Source organism: Panthera uncia, assembly GCF_023721935.1.
Source record: "Panthera uncia isolate 11264 chromosome C1 unlocalized genomic scaffold, Puncia_PCG_1.0 HiC_scaffold_4, whole genome shotgun sequence".
Classification (NCBI taxonomy): Eukaryota; Metazoa; Chordata; class Mammalia; order Carnivora; family Felidae; genus Panthera; species Panthera uncia.
In genome coordinates this window covers 70,040,076-70,067,923 of record NW_026057585.1, presented here as the reverse complement: position 1 = coordinate 70,067,923, position 27,848 = coordinate 70,040,076, and the positions used below count along the sequence as shown (strand labels likewise).

Genomic DNA, 27,848 nt, shown 5'->3' with positions numbered 1-27,848 from the left:
AAAACTACATCATAGGGGCACCTGGGTGGCTCAGTCGGTTAAGCATCCGACTTCAGCTCAGGTCATGATCTCACGGTTCGTGAGTTCAAGTCCCACGTTAGGCTCTATGCTGACAGCTCAGAGCCTGGAACCTGCTTCATATTCTTTCTCTACCCCTCCCCTGCTCATGCTCTGTCTCTCTCTCTCTCTCATAAATAAATAAACATTAAATTTTTTTTTTAAAAAACTACATAATACATGCCAGTTTCCTTACTGGTATCCGCCCCCCCCCCAACCTTAGACTGTGTCATCTCTGAGGGCAAGGATGCTGTCTTAGTCCTCCTCTTAGCCCTAGCACAGGGGAGCTGGCACACAGAAGATGCTCAATGAATATTTTGTTAGATGAATGAATGAATCAATAAATCAGTGACTGATCCAATTTAGGACAGTTGAATGTTGTCAGAACCACAGGCTTCAGGCAAAGCTGCCAAAGACAGTAATCCCCTGTTGTCCTTTGCTTTCTGAACGACTCTGCCATGCTTAGGAACTAGCCCCGTGTGTAAAGAATTGTAACTGGCTGTGGTTCTTGTGGAGACATTTGGGCAGAGACTGGCGCTTTTGCTTTAGGTGTAAACATTGACAGCTGTGAATTTTAAAACTCAATCAAAAATGATTCAGTGAATAAATCTTCCTTTTTCCAAAAGAGTTCCAAGTATTGCAGATATACTGGCAATGAAGGATTCAGAATTTAGGGTAAAGTGAATAGGCAGAACCAGATATTTATCTCCTGGAGCACTTGGTCCTGCATGGGCAGAAACATTTCATAAAAATATGTTCATCCATTCATTGCCACCCTGAATGTTCGCCAAGTCATTTCTTGCTGCACGTAGAACTCTCTCAGACACAGGCAAGTGTTCTGCCCAGGTGTCCTGGCACTAAGGTGCTGCCCACACGGGCCTGGAAAGAGCACAACTACTAAGGCAAAGTGTGCTGCGGCTGACAGAGCCCAGCAGAGTGAGGTATGGGGGGAACCAACCATGCAGATCCCAAACCCCACTGATTTAAAAAGAAGGAAGAAAATTTCAGGACCAAACCCTAAGAGAACAAGTAAAAACTACTTGGGGGATGGTGTGTTCAGGCACTAGCCAAGCAGCCTGAGGCATCCCAGGCTACATTTTTTGTCCAAGTGGGAGAGTGGGGTGGGGGAAGCCAGGGAGGGTCAGTGCGCTGGTCCCTGTCCCTCTATAGTGTTGCTGTCTCTGTGATTTTGAATTAGAACCATATCTGAGTACCAGAGGCTAGAGTGAGGGCCCATGGGATTGTGAGGGCTACCCTGGAAGACCTGGAGGAAAGAGAAAGCCCAGAAGCAAGCAGAAGCTAGACAGTCCTTGGAAGTGTTTCTGAATGAAGCAGCTATTTCTGAGTCAGGTTGGTCCAGAGAGAAGGGGCTACTGCAGAAGGTCTGTCCTCAGAATGCTTTGCACTAGAAGGGGTAGCAGGGATGTTCTTAAGAGGTCTTCTGCTAGCGAGTGAATCGTTGGTTCTGTGATTGGGAAAAACAGGCCAAGACAACACTGGCTTTGCATGGGGCTTCAGGACTGGGCCTCTGTGTGCCCCATGGCTCTGCAATGTAAATGGATGGGAGGCCCTCCAGGATCTGAGATGAAGGCAGCGTGGGAGATGCCTTACTGGTGCCTTTCTTTAGATTAACCCACCAGCCAAAACTGGTTCTCCTTCCTGCCCAAGGACACTCTGAGGCCTGGAGTGCAGGGGTCAGCCCCCTCCTTCTGGGGATACTGGCAGCTGAAAATGCTCAGCACCAGGCAGGAGAGTAGAGTGTGTGGCATATGAAACACAGCATGGGGCTGCTGGCTGCCTCCCCAGCCTCTGCTTCTGGGTAAATAGGCCACTGTGCTGTTGGTGACTCCCTGACAGTTTTCTGACAAGATTATAAATCACCAGCACATGCTCATGGTTAGGCAACATATGTTTGGAGTTAAGCAAATAAAGCTTCCAAGAGCTGCAAGCAGCCTTGTGTAGACACCCGCTCTGTGTGCTCTGCAGATCCATGCAGTCCCTGTCCCTGGCTACTTCACCTGCTGCCCCTCGTCCCCCACTATGTGGGAGGGGCCGCAATCCCTTCACCTTTCCATACACCTGTCTCATATGAAGTGAGTGTTCATGGCATGTGTGGCTCAATTCTGGGCTCACCAGCAAGTATAAGGTCCTGGCTTCAAAGAGCTCTCTCGGTTGGCCATGGGGGTAGAGGGATGGCGCCGTGGTGGATGGCTTCATGGCTCTCCAGCCTATGAAGAGGCAGAGCCAAGAACACTTCCATGGCTCAGGGTGGACAAGGGCCATAGTGACCAGTGCAGAGCCTCCTCTGAGGCCATCTCCCACCAGGTAATGGCAGTTTCCCAGCACAGTCCTAGGCTCCCATTACCTGAGTGGTCATTAGGCCATAGGAATGCCGGATCCAGTCAATTCTTTTCAACATTCACGGACTGGATGGGTTTGAGGTTCTGGGTAGGCAGAGATGCCTCAGATATGTTCACTGGAGTTCACAGTAGTGGAAAGACTGTTACTGGATGATGCCAATATTCCACAGTGAGAAAATGGTGCTGTAGGACCAGAGACGCAGGACATCTACTCCTGAGTGGTCCAGGGTGGAGGCAGGGGGAGAACAGGCCAGAGAAAGCTACTTGAAAGCTAATTTCTGAGGTGAGTCTGGAAGAATAAGTAGCAGTAGTCAGATGAAGAAGACTCTTTTTTTCTGATAATGGTAGGCTAGGAAATGTGGATCAATTCCCCTTCTGGGGGGATTGATGTTGAGTTGTTTTTACTACAACACTTCTGATACCAAATGGGGGGAGGGGAGTTTCCACATTAAGCAATTCTCCTGTCCTCTGCAGACATCAATTGGGTATCCTACATTTCAATTCAATTCCATTCTGACACTAACTATCTGGAGTTAGCTTCAGACTCCCCAGGTTTAAGGGCTCAGCCCCACAAGATTGCCCTCACTTCAAATGCCAGTCACAAGTATTAGGTCCCCAGGTTATCCATACTTCTGTCCAACTTGGCTATAAAGCCAAGGGGCTCCCACACCCTTCCTCCTTTGCAGGTTCAATCATTAGCTGGAACAATTCACAAAACTCAGGAAAGCATTTTGCTTACTATTAGCAGTCTATTATATTCTTTTTTCTTTCTTTTTTTTTTTTTTTTTTTTGAGAGAGAGAGAGAGAGAGAATGCATGCAACTGGGGTAGCAGCAGAGGGAGAGGGAGAGAGAGAATCTTAAGCAAGCTGCATGCCCAGTGCAGAACCCGATGCAGGGCTCGACACGGGGCTCAAGGCAGGGCTCCATCTCGTGACCATGAAATCATGACCTGAGCCGAAATTAAGAGTTGGACGCCCAACCAACTGAGCCACCCAGGCACCCCAGTAGTGTATTATAAAAGATACAATTCAGGAACAGGAGAATGGAAGAGAGGTATAGGGCAAAGTATGGGTTGGGGGACTGCTCCGGTCACACACCCCCACACACCTCAATGCATTCACCAATTCAGAAGTTCTCTGAACTTATCACTTAGGGTTCTTATGGAAGTTTCATTACATAGGCACGGTTACTAGATTGGTTCTTGGTGATTAACTCACTTTCCAGGCCCTCTCCCCTCCCCAGAGGTCAGGGGATTGAGCTGAAAATTCCAATCCTGTAATCATGCCTTGGCCTTTCTACTGATCAGCCCCCATCCTGATGCCATCTAGAGGCTCTCAGTCACCAATTATTTCATTTAACACATAAAGTACACTCTGGAGATTCCAAGGATTTTACAAGCTATGGGCTAGTAACCAGGGGCAAAAATCAAATATCTATTTCCCATCATACCATAAATATCAAAAGGAAAAAAATTATAATCTTCTTAATAACAATGAAGAACAGGGAGCCTGGTTGGCTCAGTCAGTAGAGCATGTGACTCTTGATCTCAGGGTTGTAAGTTCAAGTCCCACATTAGGCATGGAGTCTACTCAAAAAAACCAAACAACAATGAAGAGCAGTACAATGAGCAATTACCAGACCAAAACCTAGGGGAAGGTGAGAACCCAGAAAGATAAGACCAGCAATCAAAACTGAGGCCATTTTCTGATCCTGAAGAAACTAAGCAATATCAGATGGCAAGAGAGAGAAAAGGCACTCAAGGCCTTCCCACAGTAGGAATATGATACCTCAAGTATAAATACGTTAAGCCAGGACCCCAGAAGACAATGTGTTCAAGATAAGGATGAGCCAGAGGTAAGTCAGCCTTCAAATGACCTTGCATAGATTGTGCAACCACCTGTGTGGTCCAGAAACCCTCAAGTCTTGAACTTGTATAAAGATGGTTCAGAATTGTTAGTGCCCAGGTGGCTGATAGAAAGAAAGGAAAATGCTCTCTGGAAAAAGTATCTCCTTCCTAGCTCTGAAGTTTTTTTCCTACAATTAATTTTGCAAATACAAGACCAACCCAAACTATAAGACAACCATACACACAAAGAAGTCACTATAAGTGATGAGTAGACTAGAAAATGACTCACAAAGACTTCAGCCTATCAAAAACTCAGTTAAAAAAATCTGTCAAATAACTTTAGGGTACAGGAAGTTATAAAAAGTGACATAATAGATTTGAGAAACAACCAGATGGAATTTCTCAAATTTAAAAATACAATAGCTGGGGCACCTCGGTGGCTCACTTGGTTGAGAGCTGACTTCCGCTTAGGTCATGATCTCATGATTTGTGAGTTTGAGCCCCATATCGGGCTCACTGCTCTCGGCCTGTCAGCACAGAGCCTGCTTCGGATCCTCTGTCCCCCTATCTTTGTCCCTCCCCTATTTGTGGTCTCCACAAAATAAATAAATATTTTTTAAAAAATACAATAGCTAAAAGTAATTACTCCGTGTACACATTTAACAGAGTAGACACAGGTGAAGAGAAAATTAGTAACCTGGAAGAGGGGAAGAAGAGTAAGACTAAGGATAGAGCGAGATTATCTAATAGGGGCAAAGAGAAAAGAGAAAGAACAGGGCAGCACCATTAAAGAGACAATGACTGAGAATTGTCAAGAAATGATGAAAGACTCCAATCCACAATAAAATCTAAACAGGTTAAATAAAAATAAATCCATACACTATGACTCAACTATGTACTGTCTCCAAGACCTTCACTTCAAATAAAACAGTATAAGCAGGTCGAAAAGAAAAAGAAAAAGATACTTCATGAAAGTACTAATCAAAGGAAAGCAGGAATAGCTCTATTAATATCAGATGAAGTAGACTTCAGAGCAAAGAAAGTTACCAGAGATGGAGAGGGATATTATATAATGATGAAAGGGTAAATCCACGAAGAAGACATAGTAATCCATAAACATAGTACATGGACATGTACATTTATGTATATGCACTGAAAAAGAGACCTACCAAATATGTAAAGCAAAATGATAGCATTGAAAAGAGAGCTCTACAATCATAGTTGGAGACCTCAACACCCCCCTCTCAACAATGTATAGAATAACTAGAAAAATCAGCAAGTATAAAGAACTCAATAACACCATCAACCAGCAGTGTACAGGGGCGCCTGGGTGGCTCAGTCGGTTAAGCGTCCAACTTCAGCTCAGGTCATGATCTCACTATTCATGAATTCGAGCCCCACATCAGGCCTAGAGCCTAAAGCCTGCTTCAGATTCTGTGTCTCCCTCTCTCCCCTCCCCTCCCCTGCTCACGCTCTGTCTCTCTCTCAAAAATAAATAAAAATTAAAAAAAAGAAACAAGAAAACCAGCAGTGTATACTGATATTTATAGAACACAGTTCTGTATTTCTAGAACACAGAAAGGGAGGGAGTAAGTCCTAATTGATTTTATGAGGTTAGTATTACCCTAATACCAAAACACACAGTGGCAGTACAAGAAAAGTACAGATCAATATCCATCCATCAATATAGATGCAAATATCCTTAACAACATATTAGCAGTTAGGATTCAGCAACATGTAAAAAGAATTATACACCATGACCAATTAGGGTTCATTCCAGGAATGCAAGGCTGGTTCAGTATCCAAAAATCAATCAATTTTATATTCCAAATAAATAGGCTCTTTAAAGAAGAAAAATCACATTATTATATGAATCAGTACAGAATATGCATTTGACAAAGTCAGCACCCATGATAAAAACTCTCAGGAAAATAAGACTAGAGAAGAACTTCCCCAACTTAATTGAAAAAAAAAAATCTACAGCTAACATACTTAATAGTGAAACACTGAATGCTTTGCCCCTAAGTTCAGGAGCAAGGCAAGGATGTCTGCTGAAGGATTACTTCTAGCAAAAGAAAAATAATCCTAAGAGACAATTCTCTACAGGTCTGTCACATTTCTGCAGGTCTTTTTAAATTTTTTTTAACGTTTATTTATTTTTGAGAGAGAGAGCATGAGCAGGGGAGGAGCAGAGAAAGGGGGAAACACAAAATCCGAAAGCAGGCTGTAGGCTCGGAGCTGTCAGCACAGAGCCCAATGTGGGGCTTGAACTCACAGACTGTGAAATCACGACCTGAGCTGAAGTCAGATGCTTAACTGACTGAGCCACCCAAGCTCCCTCTGCAGGTCTTTTAAGTGAGATGCTAATTGCTCTTTGTTCCAGACTATCTTTTCAAGGATGTTGGTTAGCAAACAAGCTTTGGAAAATATATTTCTCCCTTTCAAGCAAAAGCCAGGCATGCTTACTGACTATAACATTCAGGTTCTCTGAGATCAGGGTTTCTCTTTGTAGCGCACACTCCTGCATAAGCAAGCATCCATGGCATTACTCCCATGGGACCTAGGGGCAAAGGGAACTGATGCAAAAAGAGAAAAGTCATGTAATTAATATGGAGAATATAAAAGGATACATCACTATGGATGCTACACTCATTAAAATGATTTTTATTTTTTTTAACATTTATTTATTTTTGAGACAGAGAGAGAGAGAGCATGAACGGGGGAGGGTCAGAGGAAGAGGGAGACACAGAATCTGAAACAGGCTCCAGGCTCTGAGCTGTCAGCACAGAGCCCGACGCGGGGCCCGAACCCACAGACCGTGAGATCATGACCTGAGCTGAAGTCGGATGCCCAACCGACTGAGCCACCCAGGCGCCCCTAAAATGATTTTTTAAAAGATGATAAAATGAACTTTTTTCAATATGTTTGAAAATGTAAATGAAAACTGCTAGAAAAGATAACCTACTGAAATAGGCTTGGGAAGAAATAGAAAACACAAATAGTCCCCTAACCATTAAAGAAAATGAATCAGTATAAAATCAGCTTAAGAGAATTCTATCAAACATTGAAGATAAAATTCTAGTCTTACACAAACTCTTCCCAAGATTAGAAAAATAAAGTACATATACCCCCAACTCATCTTGTAAGGTTAGCCTGATCTTAGTATCAAAATCCATGAATAACAGCATGCAAAAGAGAAATCATACACCACTCTTATTCATGAACATAACTCAAAAACTACGTAAAATATTAGCAAATTGAATCTAGCAGAATATGCCAAGGATAATATATCAATCCAGGAATGCACATATATCATTTTAACAGGAAAAAAAGTTTGAAAAAATCTCTGTTCAATAAGAGGCATCTACAAGAAACTATAGCAAATACCATATACCTAACAGATGAAACGCTGGAAACTTTTCCTTTGAGCTCAGAAATAAGGCAAACTTGCAAACGTTTCTCTCCACGGAAATCGTTAGCAAAAGGTGAGCAATCTGAAGAGAAACCAGAGTATACGTAGCTATGTTTACCCTTCTTTCTGTAACTGATTGCAATTCTCCAAGCCTGAGGTCTATTCCTGTGCTGCAGTCACTCTGCTAGAAAAATTTGTGAAGGAGATTTTTAGAAAAGACATAAATTGATCCATGCAAACAGAGAAACGCCCAGTTTTAAACCGACCTGTAGTACTAAAGGCAGCACCAATGGGTATATGCAAATGAGTCCTCTGGGTGAGATGCCAGGGTTGGCACAAAGTAGAGCACGAGTCTGCAACCTGCCCCACCACCCATGGCTCAGGGGAAGGGAAGGCACCCAAAACATTTGTTGAGATGTTGCCCAAGCCTAGGCCTTGGGGCCCTAAGGAGCACAGGTGGCGACGGGATAGGACCAAACTGGAGTCTCACTTGTAGCTATGATGGGGGGTGGGGAGAGCGTGGAAACCCAGTGACCCAATCTTAACAATCTTAAGTTCTCAACCTTGTGAAGGAGTACACGCCCCAGGACAAAAAGAAGCTCACTAAAATAATCTTTAGCAATATAACTTAGTCTTAGTTTCTTATTACTAAGTTAAGAGCCCATTCAGGCCCGTACAATGTCAAGGGACTATCTTTGACATGCTCAACATTTAGCCTTTCCTAAGCAAGGCCTCTGAAAGTTTCACTACCAATTTTCTAATGTTTCATCCCACAAAACCTTTAGCATCTAAGCCAAAGATTCACTTAAGAAGGAGAGAAACGAAATATTGGTGCTCTTTCTGTGCCCATCATCCTGGATCCTGGCTGATGCCCCTGCACTTGTGGTGCCTTTGCGTTTGCAGGCAAAAGTTTTTCTTCCAGTGCAGAGAATTATCTCAAGTATATCCTTACTAGGTAAAAATTTCCTGTCAAGGAAATAAAGGGTTAACTTCCATTATTCAAAGAGATAACACTGATAATAGTTCCCATGTGTATAAATGCAGCCTGGTATGCAAATGAGCTAGCCAGGGATGGGTGGTTTCCCAAATCTTGGCTCCCCTAGGAGTAAGTGGAGAAATAGGGGGGACCTGACTCCTGTGCTGGGGGACCATGCACTCTGTCTTCTGTGTGGCAAGTATATGTGTTTCAAATAACATTTACCCCAGTGTTCGTCACATTACCATCTCACTGTGCCCCCTTCCAGCTCTGCCTCTCCGTGGTTCCTTTCCCTTTACAAAAAGATTCAGTTTTCCCCAGTGCACTCCCAGGCACGCCACAGCCTATGAACCCCTTTTAAAGCACTTGTCACCATACAGTGCACCTGTGCCAGGTGTTTAGTGCAGATGTGCCCAAGGGCTGAGTGAATGCTGGAATGAATGGATGGCTGCAAAGCATCTACAGGAAAACCCCTCAATAAATTCTAGTTCCTTCTTTCTTCCTAACCAAGTCTTTCCTTTTGCTTCTACCACTTCCTAGCTATGGTACCTTAGGCAGAGTGCTTTACCCCTGGGCCTCATTCCCTGAAATGTAAAATGGGCAAATGTAAAATATTGCAAAGCAAATCTCATTTGGTTATGGTAAGCTTGCTTCAGCGCAATACTGTGTGGAAAGCCTAGGCAAAGAAGGGCTCCATAAATGGGTTGTCAGAAACTAAAGTTTCCCCAAACCACAATCTACCTTGCTTCCACCCTTCTCACTTTCTGCCACATATCCTCCACCCACTTGCTCTGTCTCCCTGTCTCCCCTTGTCTTTGTCCATCTTTGTCTCCCTTTCAAGCCCTAGCCCCTCCCACACGGACACGCGGATTCCTCCAAACCCAAGGTGGACCCACCTCTGTGGGGCCTCCAGCCCTGACAGCATCTAAGCCTCCTTGATGGATAGGCTCACCATCCAACCCTCCTCTTCCCTCTGTGGCTAGTTATGTGAGGGGTGAGGGGTGAGGGTGGGAGATGAGGCTCAGCCCCCTCCTCCTCTTTAACCACAGATCCAGAAAGGACAGGAGTGAGGTGTTGCCTGCCCAGCTTGCCCCACACACACCTTGCACAGTGCTGACAAGCAAAAGGTGCTAGGAGAGGTCCATGAAGGGGATGAGGGTAAAGGGAAGCGACTTGGTTCAAGGGGGGATCTTTGCTTGTTGGATGCGGATGGGTAGTGTTGGAGGTCAGGCCTCCCCAGAGCCTCTGCCCTTCTCCAGCCATCGAGCTGATCAAGGACCTGGTCAACTATGACGTGTGTCAGGCGCTGCTCAAGGGCCTCGTGGCGCTGCTGATACCATCAGTCAAGGAGACCAGCAAACTGCAGCCCAAGATCCTCAACGGTAGGGAGCCGCTCAGACTGGGGCTGCGGGAGGGGCTCCTGGGCTTGCGAAGCAGGGCCTTCCGCCTCACGGCCGCCCCTCCTCCAGACTCCGCGGTTCTCCAGCTCACCGCCAACCTGCCGGTGTTCTTGCAGCAGGCCGCGGCGGCCAAGGCCATCGGGTAAGCGGGCAGGGGTAGTTGCGGGAGGGGGGGGGAGCAAAACAGGCTGGCGCTGCCCGCAGGCCCCGGAGCGCTCGCGCCGCCTGGGGGATTCCAAGGGGTCGCCGCAGCCGGAATTCCTGGCGCAGGGTCCTGGCGCGCAGCAACACGAGCATCGCCGAGGAGATGCTGCACCTGCGCGTGGTGCACAGCCTGATGGCCGCCATGGGCAACACGGACCACAGCAACAGCCAACGGCAGGCCAGCCTCACGCTGGAGGTGAGCGGCGGAAGGGCTGGCGAGCGGCGCGGCGGGCCCCGGGCGACTCCACCGCGGTCACCCCGCCGCCGCCCCGTCCGCCGCCGCAGTACTTCGTGCAGATGTTCCCAGTGGTGGAGGAGCACGTGCGCAGGTCCATGGGAGAGGAACTCTACGAGCTCTTCCTCGTGAGTGCTCCCGCCCCGCCCCAAAAAGCAGTGACCCCGACAGTACGGTGCCGCCTCCACGGCGTCCCTCCCCTGGGACACACCCCCTACACAGATTGGACCTGGTGGCCCGCTGCAGGAAGGACTGCCCTGGCTTGCGCTCTCCCCCTCTCCCCTCCCCTCCCTCGCCCCGTGTCCTTCCGTTCTCTTTACTGCCCTTCCGGTCAAGCACTGGATCCTGCGACAGCCCTCTGCCCAGCCCACCTCCAAGTGCAGACTGCCCTTGCACCTCAGCAGGTTCCCCTTGCTCCTGTCCTCAGAGCAATGCCGAGGACTTGTACATGAAAATAGATAGCATTCAGGCGGACATCTTGGCGGCCAACAAAGTCAATGTTTCCAAAGGTGAGTGGGGAGTGAGGGGACCTGGAGCAGAGGTGCAACGGGCACCCAGACTCAGGCTCGCCTCCCCTGCTTCCAGCGTTATCCATCAGTGGCGTCTCCTACAGCAACATGAGCTTTTACCTTGGCCCTTGTGGTGAGGATCAACTGGCTTACACCACAAACTTCCAGAAGGAGGGTTCGGAAGGAAAGGAGTAACGGAGCCTCTGAGGCAACCCAGAAAGGCCAACGCTGTGTTTTACCTGGCAGAAGGAGCCTAGGGTCAAGCTCAGGGTGACTCCCTCCATTAGCCCTAGGTGGGAGGCTGGGGGGTTCATGCCAGTTGGGGAGAGGAAGGGCTGCTGTCTGGGAAATTTCAATAAATAGTCTTGCTGTCTGTTTGTTCTCTCTGTAAGGGGGAGGGAGGATTAAATGAGAGCTTCCATGGTGGGTTGGGGTGCCTCTGCTCGCCAAGGAAAAAGAGAAAAGCTGGTTCTGAGTGAAGGAACATCAACATCCTTTAAGGTTCAAGAGCATAGCCTGAGGAGAGACCCTCACTTCAGCTCCTTACTGGCCCCTACACTCCCTCCTCCAGGAGACCACACTCACCTGGTTTTCTCCTACCTCTCTGGTTGCTTCCTCGTTTACTCTTTTGCTGATTTGTCCTCTTCAACCCAGCTTCTTTCTTTCTTTTTTAAATGTTTATTTTTTAGAGAAAGGGTGGGGGAACACAAGCAGGGGAGAGGCAGACAGAGGAAGAGAGAGAGGACCCAAGCTGGCTCAGCGCAGAGCTCAGTGTGGGGCTTGATCTCACAAACTGTGAGCTGAAGTCAGACGCTCAACTGACTGAGCCATGCGGGCGCCCAAACCAGCTTCTTTCTAACTGGAGTGACCTTGAGCCTCTTCTCCATCTACTTTTTCACCCTGGTGATCTCATCCAGTCTCAGAACTTTAAATGCTGTTCATATTCCATTGATTCACACATTTCTATCTCTGGCTAAACATTTCCACCTCTTTGTGTCCAAAACTGGACTCCTGATCCTGTGTCACCTCCCCCAACTCAAGTGATAGCAGTTCATCCTTTTTGTCACTCAGAACAAAAGTGTTCTCCTTAATGTCTCTCTTCAACATCTGCATCCATTCTTTCTGTTGATTCTACCTTACAAATATATCCAGAATCCAACCATATCTCATTACCTCTGTTGCTAATGGTCCAAGTCCAATCCACCATCCTCTTCCCTCTGATTTACTCTAGAGGGCTTTCTGCCCTTCCATTCCCATTTCAATACAGCAGCCAGCATAGTCCTTTTAAACTTCAGTTTCTATCTTCTTGCAGGGCTCTCCACTTAAGTAAAGCTAAAGCCCTTATAATGGCCTGCAGGGAGGACCGTAGGCAACCTAGTCTCCCATTACCTCTAAACTGTCTCCTCCTCTCTTTCTCCTTTACTGGATCCACACTGGTTCTGTGTTTCTTGAAATGGACAAACTCTTGCCTTAGGGTTTTGTACTGACTTTTCTGCTGAACAGTGAGAGAGGTTCTGTCTTAGAACCTTTCACCTCAGATATGTAGCTACATAGGCGAACTCCCTCTCCTCCTTGCAACTCTCCAAAAGTCACCTTCTCAATGAGGGCTACTCTTAAAGTTGTAACTATGTTACTACCCCCTATGCTCTGGCCCTCAAGCCCCTTATGCCTCTATTTTTTTCCACGACACTTAATACTTTGTGTATTGTCTGTCTCTCCCCCTGAATATAAATTCAACTAGGGCAGGGGTGTTTTTGTTCTTTACTAATATTTCCCAAACAATGTCTGGCATACAAGAATTAATGACTTAAGTATTGGGAGGAAATTGTCCATCAAATCAGAGGAAATGAAGTCAGATGGCAGTAACTCTCCAAGCGGCCACAAGAGGGCATCACCGGTTCTGATATTGTTAGTCTGAGGCGGGCCCAGCCTTCCCTCAAACTGAGTTTCAGCTTTCCTCCATCTGGGTTGAAGGAAGAAAGAAAAGTTAACAAAATATAGTTATGCTGTCCATAAAGCTAAATGGATTTCCTGTTTTAAAGAAGTGTCTGTTCTTAGTTCTGTTTTGTTTTATCTTTATTTTTGAGAGAGAGCATGTGCGGGGGGGTGGGGGGGGTGCAGAGAGAGGACAGAGGATCTGATGCAGGGGAATTGAACTCACTAACCATGAGATCATGACATGAGCTGAAGTCAGACGCGGAGCTGACTGAGCCACCCAGGTGCCCCTGTTCTTAGTCTTGAAATGCCCTTTGTTTTGTAGAATGATGGTAAAAAAGTACCTCAAAAATCTTTTGGGAAAAAAAAAATTTAAGTTTTTGGTGGTTTTTTGTTTTGTTTTGTTTTCTTTTCTTTTCTTTTGTTTTTTTGAGAGAGAGCAGGAGCAGGGCAGGGTCAGAGAGAGAAGGAGACACAGAATCCAAAGCAGGCTCCAGGCTCTGAGCTGTAAGCACAGACCCTGATGCAGGGCTTGAACTCATGAACTGAGATCATGACCCGAGCCAAAGTCGGACGCTTAACTGACTGAGCCGCCCAGGTGCCCAAAAGAGTTTTATTTTTAAGTGTTCGCTATAACCAATGTGGGGTCGAATTTACAACTCAGATCCAGTCACATGCTCTACTGACTGAGTCAGCCAGGCATCCCTGGAAATTTTCATAGTCAGAAAATCCAAAACTCTGAAAGCCACTGGTCTAAGGTGACCATAGTTTGATAAAAACTATGGAACTTTTTTTTAAGTTTATTTATTTTGAGGAGCGGGGGAAGAAAAAATCCCAAGCAGGCTCCACACTATCAGTGCAGAGCCTGACCAGGGGCTTGAACTCAACAACTCCAGGATCATGACCTGAGCCAAAATCAGGATGGGGTGCCTGGGTGGCTCAGTTGGTTGAGCGTCCAACTTCAGCTCAGGTCATGATCTCGTGGTTCGTGAGTTCGAACCCCACATTGGGCTCTGTGCTGACAGCTCAGAGCCTGGAGCCTGCTTCGGATTCTGTGCCTCCTTCTATCTCTGCCCCTCCCCTAGTTGTGCTCTGTCTCTGTCTCTCAAAAATAAATAAATGTAAAAAAAATTTTTTTAATAAATAAAATTGAATCTTAAGTATAAGACAAATATCTAAAACATACACATTACATGGAATTTATTAATACATACATTAATACATTAATACATATTTCCCCTTCTTATTTTTATAAGTTAAAAGCTATAAGAAAAGTTGAAAGAAAAATACAATTAATACCTATATATCTATCACTCTTAGACACGTTTGCTTTCTCTTTCTGTGTTTACTGACCCATTTGAAAGTTTCAGTTATTGGGGCACCTGATTGGCTCAGTTGGTAGAGCATGCAACTCTTGATCTCAGGGTCATAAGTTCAAGTCCCACGTTGGAGGTAGAGATTTCTTTAAAAAATAATAATAAAGTTTCTTTTTTTTAATGTTTATTTATTTTGAGAGAGAAAGAGAGAGAGAGAGAGCTAACAGGGGAGAGGCAGAGAGGGAGACAGAGAATCCCAAGGCTGTCACCACAGAGCCTGAAGAGGGGCTGGAACTCAGAACTGTGAGATCATGACCTGAGCCCAAATCAAGTCAGGATCCCCAACCAACTGAGCCAGCCAGGTGCCCCCCAAAAAATAAAGTTTCAGAAAACAATAAAGTTTCAGGTATCATGACATTTCACCATTAAATACTTCACATGATGTTTCTACTACGAATAAGGACATTCTCCTACATAATTATTATTTTGGTGGTCTTAGTAATGGCCCCCAAATATGTCCACATCCTAATTCCTGTGAATATGTTGGGAGGTTATTCTGGGGAGGTTATTCTGGATTAGCCAGGTGGGCCTGAGGTAATCACAAGAGTCCTTATAAGAAGGAGGCAGGAGGATCCAGAGTTAGAACTAGGAGATGACAGGACAGAAGCAAGAGAGTTGGAGTGATGTAGTGAAGGGGTCACAAGCCAAGCAATACAAGCAACTTCTAGAACCTGAAAGAGGCAAGGAAACATTCTCCCCTAACAGCCTCTAGAAAAAAGGCAGCCCTGCCAACACCCTGATTTTGGACTGCTGACCTCCAGAAGTATAAGAGAAAACGTTTGTGTTAAGTCACAGTTTGTAGTTACTCGGTACAGCAGCAACAAGAAAACCTGTACAGTTATTAATTCAATAATAATCTAAAATAGAATACATACTAAAATTTCCACAATTGTCCCCAAAATGTACCTTCTGTTTTCTTCCTTTTTTTGTTTTTGTTTGTTGTTTTTTGTTTAGCATTCAGTTAATGTTGTATGTTGCATTTGATTGTCATTGTAGTATAAATTTTTTAATGTTTGATTTTGAGAGAGCATGGAACCCAGAGGGGGAGGGGCAGGGATAGAGTGATCACAGCACACAGTGCTCAGTGCTCAGTGCGCTTGGTGATCACAGCAGACAGCCCCATGCAGGGCTCCAACTCAACAAGCGTGAGATAGTGACTTGAGAAGTCAGTCGTTTAACCGATTGAGCCACCCAGGCGCCCCTATAGTATAAATTTTTTAAGTACAAATTTTAACACTTACTTGCTGTCTTGATCTACATAAAAATTTGAAATCACTTACAAAACTGAGAATTTCCTTACAATTTCAAATGACCCACTTCTGAAGAGGCTAAATTAACTCATCGGGGAAAAAAAAAGTATAAATGTCACACAAAAAGCTTGAACTAATTATACTTTAATTTTTAAAATGTTTCTTGAAACCAAATTTATGTAAGTGCAACACTTAGAGTGAGAGCCCCAGAGAGACGAGCCTTGCCTGAGGTACAAAATTGTTGCCTTGAAAAATGTTTGTGAAGGGGCGCCTGGGTGGCTCGGTCGGTTAGGCGTCCGACTTCGGCTCAGGTCATGATCTCACGGTCCGTGGGTTCCGGCCCCGCGTCGGGCTCTGTGCCGACAGCTCAGAGCCTGGAGCCTGTTTCAGATTCTGTGTCTCCCTCTCTCTGTGACCCTCCCCCGTTCATGCTCTGTCTCTGTCTCAAAAATAAATGAACGTTAAAAAAAAAGAAAAAAAAAAAAAAGAAAAATGTTTGTGAACAGTTACGCCCAAGCTTGAACTTTAAAGGTTTTATTCTATAGATAGCAAACATCTATTGGACGACTGCTCTGTGCCAGACCCTAGGCACAGAAAGCAGTTCAAGGTAAAGCTTGGTGGTCTCCAACCTGTAAACATTGCAAATTCAAAGCCTTAGGGATGAAGTCTATCAGCCATCTCTGCTAATGTACTTGAGGTTCTTAGCACTGCCATTGCTAGAGGGTTAGTCTGCCCTTGGCACCACCCCACCCAAGACGGCCCCTTCCTTCCCAGTCCTACCGGGTTAAGGCTTTCATCCTCTCCTTCCTCCATTGGCGGTCAGCATTGCCTCTACAACGTAAACGCCACACAACTCCGTGAGAACCAGCTGCACCATCCAAGCCACGCCTGAGACATGAACATTTTTCTAAAGAGAACCTAGCAGGCAGAGTAATAACACAACCCACCATGGGAATGACCTTCCTTATGCCTAGATTAACCCTTTAAACAGTGTAGGTAGATCCACACACCCAACTCGTTCTTCAGTTTACCCAAGCGAAGAAATTGGTCGGCTAGTCGGGCAGGGGAAAATGGCAATTTCCTTAAAATGCGTACGGGTGAGAAACCCTGCAGGAAAAAGTGTAGATTTCACAGAACCACGTGAAACTGGGTTACTGCACAGGTGCAAGAGTGACTAACTCAGATGGTCCCACGCTGCGTTTAAGACTTGGCTTCTCCTGAAGTCCAGATAGGAAATTTGATGAGGAACTTACTTCAACTGAAGCTAATACAAAACAGTCCAAGTTTTATGTTAACATACGGCGGATAGTTCAGCTTGGTAACAAAAATGACCAATGGCAGAAAAACCTGAACTTCACTCCCTGAATTAAAACTGACATAAAAGAACAACCAATAAGCACTAAACAAAAAAAGTTTTTCAAAAACGTGAAGCACAAAACGGAAAAAAGAGTAAGACCACAAAACTAAACTCCCGAAGAAAGTGACTTCTGCGTATAAAGTACTTGGCAAAAATATATTCCCCGATCAACTCTATTTTTTTACACGTATTAGTAAGCCCTGCAAACGCAAGGCCTCAAAAAATTGGGTAAACACTCAGAATTGTTCCTCTCCACGGAAATCTTTAGTAAAAGGCGAAAGATTTATACGATCTGAAGAGAAACCAGAGTATGCTCCACGTAGTGTTCACACAGTTCTCGGGTAACTGTAACTCCTAGAACAGCAATGGTAGTTATTTTTCCAAAAGATCTAGTGGCTTCTAACTCTATCTCAGTCAATCCTGTGAAGGCGGTCTCATTTTTAGGAGGGGAAAAAAAAGTTGAAAGAAAAAAAATCTAGCCGTTTTAAAATAAGAGATACTCCGGGTGCAGTGCATTGTGGGTATGTAAATGAGCTTAGTCACCAATCTCCAGTTTCCGGAAATTCTTTTAGTTCTTTTACCTGCTAAGCCTACAGCCACCACCAGGGGGAAGCCAGATTGTCAAGAAAATAGGCGCCAGGTTTAGCCAGAAAGTCTCTCTCTCTCTCATTCTCTCTCTCTCTCTCTTTTTTTTTTTTCATTTTGTTTTAGAATTGGCACGCCAAGGTAGAATTTCTCTTGAATTAAAATTAAAATTGAGGGGCGCCTGGGTGGTTGAGTCGGTTGAGCGTCCGACTTTGGCTCAGGTCATGATCTCGCGGTGTGTGAGTTCGAGCCCCACATCCGGCTCTGTGCTGACGGCTCAGAGCCTGGAGCCTGTTTCAGATTCTGTGTCTCCCTCTCTCTCTGACCCTCCCCCACTCATGCTCTGTCTCTCTCTCTCTGTCTCTCTCTTCTTCTGTCAAAAATATTTTTTTTAATTTTTTAAAAATTAAAATTGAATTTTTTAAGTCTTTTTTTTTAATTTTTTTAATGTTTATTTATTTTTGAGACAGAGAGAGACAGAGCATGAATGGGGGAGGGGCAGAGAGAGAGGGAGACACAGAATCGGAAGCAGGCTCCAGGCTCTGAGCCATCAGCCCAGAGCCTGATGCGGGGCTCCAACTCACGAACCGTGAGATCGTGACCTGAGCTGAAGTCAGACGCTCAACCGACTGAGCCACCCAGGTGCCCCAGAATTTTTTTAAGTCTTGAAAAGGAGTGTCTTCAATACACTCATTGAACAAAAATGTATTAAACATTGTGTCAATCCCTGTTCTGGGCCTTAGGAGACAAGTATGTGTGGTGAGTACTGATAACAGAATGTTCAGTGACACATGGGTGGAGCATAAAAGGATTCATCAAAGTAGGGTGGTGAGGGCATTCTAGGAAGTACCATAAGCTCTAAGAGCCTGGAAAGGGCAAGTGGCTAAGTAGTCAGGGCCAGATTTTGATGGGTCTTCAATGCCAAGCTAAGAGCTTGGACTTACCTTTGAGGGCAATGGGAGCAATTTAAACTCTTTAAAAGAGAATAGGATCAGATGAGTGTTTGAAGGAGCATCAGCATCACCTGGTGTTATTGGTGTTTATTAGTTGAATTGTGCCTCCCCAAATTCATTTGTCGAAGTCTTAACCCCCAGTATCTCAGAATGTGACTTTATCTGGAAATAGGGTCATCCCAGGCATAATTAGTTAAGATGAGGCTTCCAAGAACTGAGACAATAATTTCTGTTAAGATACCCAGTCTGTGGTGCTTTGTTATGGAACTCTAGAAACACCTGTGTCCCTATTAGAACCACAAAAGATCAGGCCCCCACCCCAGACCTACCAAGTCAGAAACTAGGGGTGGGACCCAGACGTCTGAGCTTAACAATCTAAGGATGATTTTGATGCAGGCTAAATTGAGAAACATGGGACAGCAGCTCTCTAAAGTTTGGAGATTATAGTGAGCAAGAAGTTGAGAGATAGGGTGCCTGGGTGGGTCAGTTGGTTAAGGATCCAACTCTTGATTTCAGCTCAGGTCATGATCTCCAGGTTTATGGGTTTGAGCCCTGTATCGGGTTCTACACTGACAGTACAGAGGCTACTTGGGATTCTCTCTCTCTCCCTCTCTCACTCAAAATAAGTAAACTAAAAAATTAAATTTTAAAAAAAGTTAAGAGCCAATTTAGGACGTTGAGCAGTAAAGCGGAGATAAATAAATGATGGCCCAGAGTACCCAAGGGATGAGCCTCCGGTGAGGAGAAGAAAACAACCGGGAGAGGACCCTGGAGAACAGTGGCCTAGAGGAGCGGAGCAGCTGGCGCAATTAGGAAGGTTGGCTGAAAACCAGGAGTGAGACAGCACAGAAACCAAGGGCAGGAAAGAAGTTTCAGGAAGGGAGTGGTCAGTTCTGTCCAGTGAGTGATATGGGGGCTGCAAACTCCATGGGCTTCAACAGTCAGGGCACTTGCTGGTGACCTGGCCAGAGCTCTTTCCAGGGAGTGGGGCACAGTGGCAGCAGGACTGCGGGGAGGTGGCGAGGGGTGGGGAAGTGGAGGTGGAGGTGGAGGATACGGGCAGACGGGGCAGATGGTACAGGCAACTCTACTGAGAAGACTGACCCTGAAAAATTAAAGAGAGGCTGTTTCTGGAAGGGCAGCAGATCGAAGGCTAGCTCTCAGCCTCCCTCGGGAAGGTGAGCACCGTGTTGAACACATTTCCTCGCTGACGGGAAGGCACCGGCACAGGGACAGAGTGTCTGTCCAGAAGACTGGAATTAAACAATGTGGGGAGGGGTGAGGATGGTGGTCCCCCTTAGGTGAGAGGAAGGACCCGGACCCCTGACTGTGTCACCCCAGCGGCAGGGGGGAGGAGGCATGCAGGTAAACACCACAATGACTAAGGTCCCTGGAGCCGAGCGCTCCCCAGCGCTTCTCCTCTGCTCTTGCTCTCCACCTTCTTCCACCTTTCGGCATCTGGTCCAGCCCCAACCTTCCACCTCTCAGCATCTCCCCTGGAGCAGCTGGGAAAATCAGACAACTGAGCCACACCCCTGATGAAGGCCCCACTCCTACTTGCCAGGTCTCTTGGCTCGGTTTCCCCAAGCCTGAGGCCCCCACTTTATACCCTCTTCTCTCATGGGAACCGTCCCACACTTTCCCCCAATCTCTCTCAGGAGACAACCTCACAAAAGAACTCCCTGAGAAGGCAGAAGCCGTTTGCCTTCTTGCCTTCTCTCCGCCACACCCCACCCCCCCCAACCGAGCATCTCTCCCCTGGCATCAGTCCCTCCTCCTACCAAAGGCCCATCCTCCACCAGGGCTTGGGGCCCTCCTCCAACCCCACGAGGACTGCGGGACTTCCACCAACCCCTTAGCGGACAGACGTCTCTCCTCTCTCCCGGGTCCTCCGCGCAGATCCAGTAGGTTCCATCTTCTCTCGGCTGAAAAAGAAAGGGAGAAGGAGGGAGAGAGGGAGATAGACCTACATCACCCTCCAACCGCATTCTCCTTTTGGAATGTAGTGAGAACCACAACAAAACAAATTTATTCCGGGGCGCCTGGGTGGCTCAGTCCGTTAAAAGTGCCCGACTCTCAGTTTCGGTTCGGGTCATGATCTCACAGTTTGGTGAGTTCGAGCCCCGCCGCATTGGGCTCTGAGTTGCCGGTGTGGGGCCTGCTTGGGGTTCGCTTTCTCTCTCTCTCTCTCTCTCTCTCTGCCCCTCCTGTACTCACGCTGTCTCTGTCTCTCTTAAATACACTTAAAAAAATCTTTTTTTAATTTATCTTGTGTTTTGTTTCAGAAAAAATTTTTTTTAATTTTTTTAAATGTATATTTATTTTTGAGAGACAGAGAGAGCGTGAGCAGTGAGGGGCGGGGGGGGGGGGGGGGGGGAATAAAAAAACAGAAGCAGGCTCCAGGCTCTGGGCTCTGAGCTGTCAGCACAGAGCGCAACATGGGGCTCCAACTCAGGATCATGATCTCAGCCGAAATTAGACACTTTACCTACTAGCCACCCAGGCACCCCTAAAAATTTTTTTAAACAATGCACTGAAAATAATGTAAAAATATATATGTAATAAAATTGCATTGGAAGAGTAAAAAAACAGGTGCCTGGCTGGCTCAGTTGGAGGAGCATGAAACTCTTGTTCTTGGGGTGGTATATTCCAGCCCCACATTGGGTGTAGAGATTACTTAAACTTTTTTTTCTTTAATTTTTTAAAAAAGTTCCTGCAGCCACAAGAGAACATATGGGACTAGTTTCCATTGATTTTCACTTTAAAGAACTTCCACTATGGATGCGTTTACATCAACTGGTACAATTTTGAATTAATTTTCACACTAGACTTTTTAAGGTTGTTTATTTAGAAAGAGAGAGAGCACAAGTGTGGGAGAGGCAGAGAGGGAGAATTCCAAGCAGGCTCCACAGGGTCAATGCAGAGCCAGATGTGGGGCTTGAACCCATGAACCCTGAGATCATGATCTGAGCAGGAACCAAGAGCCCACACTTAATGGACTGAGCCCCAGGCACCCCTTCACACTAGACTTTTTTAAATGACTCATGTAATTACCTAAATAATGCTTCACAAATCTTGAAATTGATTCAAACATCAAGTTTTTACTAGGTGAAATAATTTCTACAGTAAAACAGAGTTCTTAGTTTTCTCCTTGTCTCTACTTCCTCATTTCTCATTTTTATTTTAAAAATTTATCATGGGGGTGTGCCTGGATGGCTCAGTTGGTTAAGCCTCAGACTCCTGATTTTGGTTCAGGACATTATCTCATGGTTCATGAGTTCAAGCCCGGCTTCCAGCTCTGCATTGACAGTGTGGAGCCTGCTTGGGATTCTCTCTCTCTCTCCTCTCTCTCTGCCCCTCCCCCCATTCACGGGGGCTCATGTGCACACATGCATGTGTACACACTCTAAATAAGTGAATAAATAAATAATTTAAAAAGTTTGTCTTAGGGGCACCTAGGCGGCTCAGTCAGTTAAGAGTCCGACTTTGGCTCAGGTCATGATCTCACGGATTCATGGGTTCGAGCCCCATGTTGGGCTCTATGCTGACAGCTCGGAGCCTGGAGCCTGCTTCTGATTCTATGTCTCCCTCTCTCTCTGCCTGTCCCCGGCTCATGCTCTATCTCTCAAAAATAAATAAAGGTAAAAAAAAAAATGTTCTTTTTAAGTTTGTCTTAAATTGTTTCTAACTCCACAGAAAAGTATAGAAGACAAAAAAAAAAACACCACACTTGATACTCCAATTTAATAGATAAAACATTTCTTCATATGTGCTTTAGATATGCTTGAAAAGGAAAACCTTAATTTCTTTCCTCCATGTTGGAGCCCGTGGAGGGTTGCAGTGGACAGGACTTCTAAAATGACAACTATGTCTGGAAGGCTGTGGGCCAGGGCCATTTTTTGCTGGCTATAAGTAGGGTCTCTGGAACTGAGTGAGCACACAGCTCTTCTGAAAATCAAAAGCATTTATGCTAGAGACAAAATTAAATTCTATCTGGGCAAGATTATGTGTACAAAGCAAAGAAGGACACAGTGACTCCTGGTGGCAAACAAAACAAAATCTGAATAATCTAGGGAAAGGATAATTTGCGCCTGTGGAAACAGTGGCACAGTTCATGCCAAATTCCAAAGCAATATTCCTGCTATGGCCATTGGACACAGAATCCAGGTGATGCTTTACTCGTTAAGGATTTAAACTTATTGAGAAGCGGGGTGCCTGGGTGGCTCAGTCAGTTGGTCGTCCGTCTTCAGCTCAGGTCATGATCTCATGGTCCGTGAGTTCAAGCCCTGCGTCGGGCTCTGTGCTGACAGAGCCTGCAGCCTGCTCCAGATTCTATGACTCCCTCTCTCTCTGCCCCTCCCCATCTCATACTCTGTCTCTCTCTCACTCTCAAAAATAAATAAACATTTTAAAAAATTGGCGGGGGGGGAACCTGGGTGGCTCAGTCGGTTAAGCGGCCGACTTCGGCTCAGGTCATGATCTCACAGTTCGTGAGTTCAAGCCCCGCATCAGGCTCTGTGCTGACAGCTCAGAGCCTGGAGCCTGCTTCGGATTCTGTCTCCCTCTCTCTCTGCCCCTCCCCCACTCACACTCTGTCCTCTCTCTCTCTCTCTCTCTCTCAAAAATAAACATTAAAAAAATTTTTTTTAACTTATTGACAAGTAAAGTGTGGATTTGTTCTCTTGTATTTAAAAAGGGCAAGAGGAGGGGTGCCTGGGTGGCTCAGTGGATTAAAAGTCCCACTTCGGCTCAGATCATCTCAAGGTTGGTGGGTTCAAGCTCTGTGTAGGGCTCTGTGCTGACAGCTTGGAGCCTGGAGCCTGCTTCAGATTCTGTGTCTCCCTCTGTCTCTGCCCTTCCCCTGCTCATGCTCTGTCTCTGTCTCTGAAAAATAAATACACATTTTTAAAAATGTTTATAAAAGGGGAGGCTGGGGGAGGGCTTACATATAACAACTTATCTCTGAATGAATAAATTTCTTTTTTAAATCTCTTTTTCACAGATTTCTGCCTTTTTCCTCCATCTCTTATTTCTTTGAATCTCAACTTTGCAGCTCTTTCCCAAATTATTGAACAAAGTATTTGTTAGGAATGTTTTCAGCTGCAGGTTAAAGAACGTGAATAAAGATGGCTTAAACAAACAAGTGGGCTTTGTTTTGTATTTACACAAGGAGTCTTGGTGTAGGTGGTGGCTGGCTTTGATTCAACAGCTCAGCCATCAGGAACATGGGTTTGGGCTCTTCTTTCTTTCCTACCTGGCTGCCCTGTGTTGGATTTTTGATCTCATGACTGTCAAACTACTTCATGATCACAAGGCAGCTGTCACAACTCCAGACAGAGTATCAATGTCAAAGGCAAGAAAAAGGGGGATGAGATGTTACAAGCAAAGCATCCTTCATGTCATCTCATTCCTTTCTATTAGAAAACAACATTTCCTGCCCAGAAGCCCCCAGAACATTCCTGCTTATATCTCATTGGCCAGGACCGTGTCACATGGCCAGTTCCAAATGCCTGGGAATCTAAGAAAGCAGGTATTTTCCAGTCTCTAATGTAGACATGAATAAGGAAGCTGGGAATAGCTGTTGGATTAGCCACCAAGAGTGTGTGTGTCACAAACAACTGGCTCATCTGTTTTCAGTCTTCCTTGTTTTCTTTAACCCTTCCTGATACCTTTGAGGTGAATCCTCACCCTGATGTTGTTGCTCATCGTTTCATTTTGGCTATAACCATTCTGCTCTTCAATCCATGTATGGATTTCAGCTACTAAAGTTTTCATAACCAGTATTTCCATCTGATTCTTCCTGTTTGTTCCTGCCTTAGGTTAACAATATCCTCTCTTATCTTTTGAGGATATTTATTAAGCTTATTTTAAACTCAATCAGGTCTAGTAAGTCGGCCTCATCTATTATTAGTTTCTCAGTTTGTTTTTCTTTTATTGCAAATGTGTTCCCCTTTGAGTTCCTATTACTATGGGTATGTCAGTGAACTTGGCAGGGGAAGGCTAACGTCCAGACTGTAGGATATGAAGAAGAAGGGGGGAAGTAATATTTCAGGTCCACTGGTCTAGCCCTAGCCAGGATGGAGTACTTGATAGGGCTGCTGGCTTCCTGCCTCATGCACAGTAATGAGGCATGTAACGATTCACTCAGGGCCCTGGAGAGTGGGGGCACAGAGGGAAGGGCAGTGGAGAGCACAACTGAAAACTCTCCCTTGGCTGCACCCTCATCTCAAAGCACCTGACCCTCTTCCACTCTGGCTGCCAGTCCCAATCTCTCCACAACTGGCCCCAACCACCCTCTGTCTCCTCATGGATGATTTCTCAGTTGTTGTTGCTATTGTTTTTAATGTTTTTATTTATTTATTTTTGAGGGGGGAGCCGAGGGGGGTGGACAGAGGATCCAAAGTGGGCTCTGTGCTGACAGCAGAGAGCCCAATGCAGGGCTGGAACTCATGATTGTGAGATCATGAACCGAGCCAAAGTTGGACACTTAACCAAGTGAGCCACCCAGGCACCCTGAATTTCTCAGTTTTTACCTTCGTTTCTCAAATACTCAACCCCTTTTCACTTCTGTATCTTCTTCTTCTTCTTTGTTACTGTTAAATAGAAATTTTTGAGCAAACACAAGTTAAGTGCAAGGACACCATTTCCATCACCCAGCACCCATGATCATCAATTCATGGCCACTATTATTTTCTACATCTCCACCCCTCACTGCTGGCCTACTGGATTATTGGATTATTTCAAAACAAATCTCAGACTTTCACTTCTGAGGTATCTTCAAGTTTTGGCAGAAGGAGCTACCACTATCAGTCTAGATTATTTCAGCATCTTATCTGCCCCATTTAATAATTTCCCCCACCTTTATTATGAAAAATTACATACAGACAATAAAGTTGAAGGACTAGTACAGCAACCACTTGTATACCCACCAACCTGATTCAACATCTTTTAACATTGTGGTATCTCATCTTTAGCTTGTTTGTATGTTACTGTAGGGGAAGAAAAATATTTTTTTCCCTCTACCCTTCTAGGTTCTCAATTGGGGCTCTGTAACAAAAGATTAACAAGAGAAAAGCAGACAGAAGTTCATTAACATGTGTGTCTCCTGAATACCTGGGAGATTGTAGGGATGAATAACTCAAAGAGGTGGCCTGAACTTCGGCTTATATAGTATCTTCAGCAAAGAATGATACATTTGTAGAGAAATAATAGGACAAAGGAAAATGGCTTTAGGCTCCAAGGACAGGAAACTGTGGGAAGATAAATATATGGGGGCAGATTAAAGGGGTAAGGTTTGTTTGCAGATTCCTCTGATGCCATCACTGGGTGGATAAGAGTCTAGAGTCCTCTCCAGTAAAGGAAAATTTATATTCTGCCTGTAGGCAGAAAGGGGGAGGGTAGAGAACTTTTCCTGTATATGCTGCTTCATAACTGGCTTCAACTCAAAAGAATTCTTATGTCAAACAGGCATATTTTAAGGTGACATATCCTGGTTTTCTTCATTATTTTTTCTGAACCCTGTGAAAGTTGCAAACATCCTGACTCTTTAGCTCTAAGTATTTCAGCATGCATCTCCCACAAATAAGAACATTCTCGCACATAATCATGGTATCATTATTATGCATAAGTAAATTAGAAATAATTCCCTAAAATCTTTCTTACCTATTCCATATTCAAATTTCCCCAGTTACTCCCAATTTTTTTTTAAGTGTGTTTATTTATTTTGAGAGAGACAGAGACAGCACAAGTGGGAGAGGGGCAGAGAGAGAGAGAGACAGAGACAGAGACAGAGAATCCCAAGCAGGCTCCACTTTGTCAGTACGGACCCCAACATGGGGCTTGAACTCATGAAACCATGAGATCACAACCTGAGCCAAAACCAAGAATCAGACACATAACCTATTGAGCTAACCAGGTGCTCCCTCCCAATTTTTTTTTTAACCATGATGCAGTCAAGATTCATGCTTTACGTTTGGCTGTTGTTTGGATTATCTTTTAATCTAGAACAGTCTTTGTACTTTTTTTCTCCATAGGAACTTTTTAAAGAGACCCCCAGGTCAAATACCTTGTAAAATATCCTGCATTCTAAATGTGCCTCATTATTCCTCCTGGTATTGTTCAATTTGTTCCCTCATCCCCTGCATTTCCTGGAAGCAGGAAGTTAAGTCTAGGGGCTAGACTGGATTTAGGTTACACATTTTTGGCATTATTGTCTCCTGGATAATGTTATATACTTCATATTATATCCAATGAGAAGACACATAATGTCAGGTCACCCCATGACTAGTGATGCTAAGTTTGATCACTTGGGTGCAGTAGTGACTGTCACATCTTCCACTCAAAGGTATGCTTTGCCTTTGCAAACTGTTAATTCAAATTATCTGTGGAGCAATACTCTGGCATCCTGCAAACATCCTACATACTCAGTAACCTTTGACCTATGGTCCACTAAATCATTTATTTCACTGGGAGTTGCAACATAGTTCCAGAGTTGTTGTTGTTTTTTTAATTCAGTGGCCATATTTTAAAAAGTTTTCTGTTATTTCTGTCTGTTTCTTTTTATATATTGCTCTATGCTTTCACAATGATTTATTTATTTTTTTAAAGATTTTTTTTAAAGTAATCTCCACACCAAACATGGGGCTGGAACTCATGACCCCGAGACCAAGAGGTGTGTGCTCTACCAACTGAACCAGCCGGCACCCCCACAATGATTTGTTAATTCTTTCTTTCTTTTTGATATTAAGCATACCAATTTTATAGACTCTGACTGTTTTATTACTAGTTCAAGGAGGGGAGGGCTTTTTTTTTTTTTTTTTTTCTATCTTGGTAATGTGTCTGTGGTAATATGCTAGATTCCCTGACATATGTGTCCCTAATCTTTGTTTTCTAAGGTCCTAGAAGTTTCATTATTCTCAGAACATGGGCCTCTCCAGGGTCAGCTGCCCTTGCTGCTCTGACATCTCTCTTCCTTTTTGGCACAAAAGAAATTTTTGACTTTGGGGACTTTGAGTTTCCTGTGGGTTTTACTATTTTTGGACCACTCTGTGTTAATTTCTTGACTTTCCCTTTGTACAACAGAAGGGGAGGAGTTTTATTACCCATGTGAGGCCAGGAAAAATTCACTGGATCTGCCCAAGGTTGAGGAACTGGAAATAAACCCTCCTGAAAAAACCCATGTGCCCCAAGGGTTCCACATAGGCCTTGAGAAGCAGCCAGGAAGTTTGCAACTACCTGGACCCACAGATAGAAAAATAAAAAAGGTAGGGATGGATCCAAATTTACATCAGCTTCCTAACACAGGAAGTACAGAAAATAACATAATGACCACTCATGTATATGCATGACTCATGTAAAAAAATAAAATTTTTATTTTGTTGTTGTACCCTCTC

At 44.9% G+C, this 27,848-nt stretch overlaps 1 protein-coding gene, 1 long non-coding RNA gene and 1 other non-coding gene across 5 annotated transcripts in view; 1 reads left to right on the top strand and 2 right to left on the bottom strand.

The window, feature by feature from the left end:
• The window catches only part of ARMH1 (armadillo like helical domain containing 1), a 37,238-nt gene extending 25,865 nt beyond the window's left edge, over positions 1-11,373 (top strand). For all 3 annotated transcript variants that reach the window (XM_049618648.1, XM_049618650.1, XM_049618649.1), the window contains 6 exons: positions 9,912-10,034; positions 10,122-10,194; positions 10,323-10,452; positions 10,542-10,619; positions 10,919-11,000; positions 11,077-11,373. In XM_049618648.1, coding sequence (XP_049474605.1) covers positions 9,912-10,034; positions 10,122-10,194; positions 10,323-10,452; positions 10,542-10,619; positions 10,919-11,000; positions 11,077-11,195 — 605 coding nt within the window. In that variant the 3' untranslated portion in view covers positions 11,196-11,373. The remainder of the gene's footprint in view (positions 1-9,911; positions 10,035-10,121; positions 10,195-10,322; positions 10,453-10,541; positions 10,620-10,918; positions 11,001-11,076) is intronic.
• A 1,376-nt stretch (positions 11,374-12,749) lies between these two features.
• On the bottom strand, positions 12,750-17,423 carry LOC125913519 (uncharacterized). Its single transcript, XR_007455042.1, has 2 exons — positions 16,342-17,423; positions 12,750-12,963 (listed from the first exon to the last, which is right to left on the bottom strand). It is a non-coding gene; the product is annotated as an uncharacterized LOC125913519 (long non-coding RNA).
• LOC125913877 (U5 spliceosomal RNA) lies at positions 17,115-17,230 on the bottom strand. Its single transcript, XR_007455147.1, has one exon. It is a non-coding gene; the product is annotated as a U5 spliceosomal RNA (small nuclear RNA).
• Positions 17,424-27,848: the final 10,425 nt, after the last annotated feature.